The sequence below is a fragment of the Saccharomycopsis crataegensis genome (assembly GCF_037102585.1).
Source record: "Saccharomycopsis crataegensis DNA, jcf7180000000072, whole genome shotgun sequence".
NCBI classification, from domain to species: domain Eukaryota; kingdom Fungi; phylum Ascomycota; class Saccharomycetes; order Ascoideales; family Saccharomycopsidaceae; genus Saccharomycopsis; species Saccharomycopsis crataegensis.
The window spans coordinates 1288139-1293206 of NW_027043819.1; the positions used below are offsets into that span (position 1 = coordinate 1288139).

The following is a 5068-nucleotide window of genomic DNA, read 5'->3' on the forward strand; positions in this document are numbered from 1 at the left end:
TCCATTTCTTACCTGGTTTTAAGAACGATTCCGCTGATTTCCTCTCTCGCTATGACAATTACCAACCGTCATGTTTTCATGCGAATAATACTACAGCTCACCCTTCCACTGAAGTCGCTATTGATCCTTCAAAATATCAAATTAAACCAAACGACTACAAAGAGGATCCATTTTTCAAGGAAATTTTCAAGAAAGCCACAACAGTTCCTGACAAAGCTGGTTTCTACACTGACACTGATCACCGTATCCTTTACAAGGATACCCGAACTTGTATCCCACACTCCTTGCTCAAATCCATCCTAGATGCTGCTCACCTTCCCCTATCACAAGGTCATCCTGGTATTGAAAGAATGAGCCATATCTTGAGAAAGGCAGTTTTCTTCCCAAAGATGAGAGACGTTGTTAGTCATTATGTTGCTAGTTGCGACACTTGTAACCGTGTCAAATCTCCACACTATCTACATGGTCATCAACAAACCACTCCTCCTCCATCTGGTCGCTGGTCTGACATCTCATTAGATATTGTTTCTGGTTTCCCACCAACCCAACATGCCGGTACCACAGTTGATTCTGTCCTCGTCCTTGTTGATACATTTACTTCTCGGACTGACTTTTACCCCGTCAACAAACTTTTCGATGCTAGTGCTTTCGCTCAGCTACTCCTCTTTGAATATTTTCCGTACCACGGAGTACCAAACCGCCTTGTTTCCGACCGCGGTCCCCAGTTTGACAATAAGTTGATCGATTCTCTCTTCTCGCTTTTGCACATCGAACATTATAAGTCCGTTGTCCGTCACCACCAGAGCAATGGCAAAGCAGAACGACACATCAGAATCCTTCAAGACTTTTTACGCCTTTACATTGATGAGAACAACCTGTGGATTGAACTTCTCCCTTTCGCAGAGTACACCATCAATTCAACCCCCTCAACCGCCCTCAATAATCTTACTCCTTTTGAAGTCGACCTTGGGTATACTCCCACTTTTCCTTCCCAACTCCTGCTTTTTCAACAAGGGGGGGAGAGATCTGCTACTCATATTGTTGAAACCCTCGATAGATACTCTCAAGCCGCTCAAGCTGCCCTCCACGAAGCACACACCAAGCAACGTTTATCCTACAACTCCAAACACAAACACATAGAGTTCCATCCAGATGATGAAGTCTTTATCAATGCTTCATCGAGACCTACGTTTAGCGATGTTCACAACAAGAATCAAGTCCGTTCATTACGCACCAAATTTGTTGGACCATTCAAAATCCTCAAAAAACTCACCGAAGTCAATTACCAAATTGAGCTACCACCTTCTTACAAAATGTCTGATGTTTTCCACGTTTCTCAACTTCGTTTAAAATCCGCTGTCCCTGAAGGTTTCCTCTCGCCTGATAATAACCAACAAGTTCACTTGAAGCAATACAAGGATGGCTCCACAGAAGTAGAAATTGAAAGATTGGTCAAACACCAGCGCGAAGCCAAAGGTTTCTTAATTTACATTAAATTTTTAGGTGAAGATATTCCTGATAATTACCAATGGGTTCGTATGTCGGAACTTAAGAAAACAGCTCCTGATTTATTACAATCCTACGCTGAAACACATCCTGAATTGCTTGCTAAGCTATAAGGAAAGGAATTACGACAGGGGTGTAATGATCTAGACACTTTCTTACTTTTCTTTCTCTTTCTTTTTATTGTTCTTATCTTTTCTTCTCTCTTCTTTATTTAACTCCTTTCCTTATCTCGGACAACCTCCTTATCTCCGACTACCTTTTTATTTTCCTTTGAGTTCCCTTTTAGGTAAGTCTTACTTTCTTTTCTCACCTATAAAAAGCTTACTTAATCTATTCCTTTTAGTTTTTATTCTTCTTTAATATACTTTAACTACTATGTTACCCAACTAAACCATTACAGTCTTATTATAAATATGGGGCCTCTCCCCATAGTTTGAGTCTATATTTTGTTATTTAAATAGTTAGTTAGTTAAGAAGAATAAGAATAATAACAAGGATAGTTTGATAGTATTTGTTATTGGTAATGACTACTGTAACTAGGGTTACAAAAATCCAACAACATACCTTTTGATTGTAGGATCTCGAGCTTGCGACAACGGAGCGCAATTTTACCAGAAGAGGTAATTATTGTACATAGGTGTCCGGCATTTTTCTTGTCGGAAAAACATTGCTCCACCATAGTACACAAAATCACATAAAGTACCCTTAAGTTAAGTGATAGGCAAAATCAAACTTTTAGTTACAGCTTGCACTTTACTTAAAGCTAGCACTTTACTTAAAGCTACATTTCAACATAATTAAAGTGGAATGGTACGAATAATTGCAAATTAACGGCATGAAAAAAATTTTTAGTTCGTGTGAATGGAGCCCGGTGCGACAGTCAATTCGAAAAAAATGCGTAGACCGGGAATCGAACCCGGGGCTTAACAATGGGAATGTTAAATTTTACCACTAAACCATCAACGCTCTCATCTATGTGTTGCTGCAATCAGTGTGTAAGGGCACACTAGATTCTGGAATCAAGTTTGTCTTTAAAAAAAAAAAAAAAAAATTAACAAAAACAATAACAAAAAAAACATTTTATTTAAATACTAATAATTATCACTAAAGGGTTTTTCACCATATGATATGGTTTTCCCTAACATATATAATGAGCATTAGCTTATAAGATTTTACATAGATATATATAATTATATATTTATTAATAAATCGAACTTTGAAGGAAAAAAAAAAAAAACGGTCAAAAGTCGAATAATATTATCATGAGAACCACTAGAAATAGTAATAAAGCTACTCCAAACTACTCCACCGACCCTACTAATGATCCCCCAATCATTGAAACCCCGGTTTCTTTGGGCTCTTCATTGGATGTTGGCGCAACATCTGAAACCCCGATCCCGATAGCAAACATAAACAAACAAGCTAAAGATCAAGATTCCGATGAAGAAATTACTGATGCAGCCGACAATACTATTAATAGTACTGTTGAAACCTTTTTAACTGCTTCAGAAGATCCTGAAGCGGACCAAAACATGGATTCCAACGCCATTTCTACCCCAACTACCTCTCCAGCAATTAATGTTTCTTCAGTTGATTTCGATCGCAATTCTCATGCAGCATGTGACACTGACATTGACATGCATAATCCTGTTATTCCAACCCAAGCCGTTATTTCTACTGATTTTATTAATGAAAACTCCGAAAACCAAAAAAAAATCGAAAATTCTCAAAACCCAAAAAAAAATTCTGTTTTTCAAACATAATCAGGGAAAACTTAAAAGGGGCCCTCAACCACCTGGTTATTTTTAATAAGAAGATCTGCCTTAACTCAAACTTCATCCCAAACCCTCAGGATACAGGCTCTGATATCTTCAAGAAGGACAGAAATCTTTTAATTGAATATCTTAACATCCACCTTAAAGCTACAGTTGGAAATTATACCTACACGCCAGGGTCTTTGTTAAACACAATGAATCCGGAATTGATCCATCATCCTTCTTTCCAATCAACACCGCTCACTTTACGGAAGAAGCTAGCAAAGCTGCCAGTATTGTCACTTATGGTTATATTGAAATTGACTCAGGAAAATCCCTTCCACTCTTCAATGACAAAAATTTCCGCTCCAGAGTCATCACGAAATGCGTCCACTGCACTGCATGTGGTTCCTGTGAACACACTCGTTTTGACTGCAAGACTTCATCTTGTGCCATTTGCAAGAAATTATCCCATAGGGCAAAAGATTGTTATTTCAAAAAGCAACAAAGAGCACCAATTGTGAATCCGGAAGATCCAGAAAAACACTCTCCGAAACAAAATTCTGGAAAACCAGTCAAACCAAACCACAATTTAAACTATGGTTTTCAGACTGTGGAAAAAAGAAAAATAAAACTGAATAAACCGGCTACTCCCGAATATTCTAAACCAAATTCAAATCCTTTTGACTTATTGGCAAATGAAGAAGAAGATGTTGATGATTCAATTATTGATGAGGATGATACTTTGGAAAAGAACTACCCATCCAATGATGAAGATGCTTTAGAGGAAGGCCTCTCTACTGATGCAGACCAATCCATGGATGAACTCGAAACCTCTACAACCCAACACACTGCTACTCTCAGACATCAAACCAAACCAATAGAATTATTGTCCAAGAAAGGTAAATCAAAGAAGCACGCCAAGTTCGCGGCCATTAGCGCCATCAAGATGGCCCATATTAGCAAGGTCTCCAAAAAGATCCTCGTGTTGAGTTGGCAATCCAAAGTTATGTGGTTAGTCATTGTTCATGGAACCTTCTAGAGCTCATGGAACCTTCTAGAACTCATGTAACCTTCTAGAACTTATGGAACCTTCTAGAGCTCATGGAACCTTCTAGAACTCATGGAACCTTCTAGAACTTATGGAACCTTCCAGAATTCCATGGAACATTCTAGAGCTTATGGAACCTTCTAGAACCCATTGAGATTAATATAAATATGGGCCATGCCCCCCTAAGTCTGAGTTTGTCCTTTATATAATTTAGATAGTTAACAAGTAAAACAAGTATAACAAGTATAACAAGGGAATAAATATTATTGAATATTATTGTTATCAATGTCTTTTGTAACTAGAGTTACAAAACTACTGTTGAGTTGACAATCCAAAGTCATATATTGGGTTTTGTACAGATGGCTCAACGGTTAACACGGGTATCAATGTGTTGAATAGATCCCGGGTTCGAGTCTCGGATAAGACGGTTTATTTACCATGGCTGAGCAATATATAATCTGCATGTGATTATGACTCAGCCTAATAATTAGTCATTGTGCATATGATTAATCATCTAGAATGTTCTAGATGGATGTATGATTACAAATCATATATATTGGTCTTATTATAAATATGGGGCCTCTCCCCATAGTTTGAGTTTATATTTTGTTATTTAAATAGTTAGTTAGTTAAGAAGAATAAGAATAACAACAAGGATAGTTTGATAGTATTTGTTATTGGTAATGACTACTGTAACTAGGGTTACAAAACTTCAACAACTACAACATGGTATTCTCAATGTCATCCGCTAGTTCAA

General features: G+C 37.6%; 1 protein-coding gene across 1 annotated transcript; it reads left to right on the plus strand. All coding sequences in view use genetic code 12, as the record gives it.

Annotated features, from left to right (window-relative positions):
* Window positions 1–3475: 3475 nt before the first annotated feature.
* DASC09_004600 (uncharacterized protein) lies at window positions 3476–3784 on the plus strand (the record flags this gene model as incomplete). Its single annotated transcript, XM_064994063.1, has 1 exon — window positions 3476–3784. One exon carries the CDS (start codon window positions 3476–3478, stop codon window positions 3782–3784), a length of 309 nt encoding a protein of 102 aa, XP_064850135.1.
* Between the last annotated feature and the right edge of the window lie 1284 nt (window positions 3785–5068).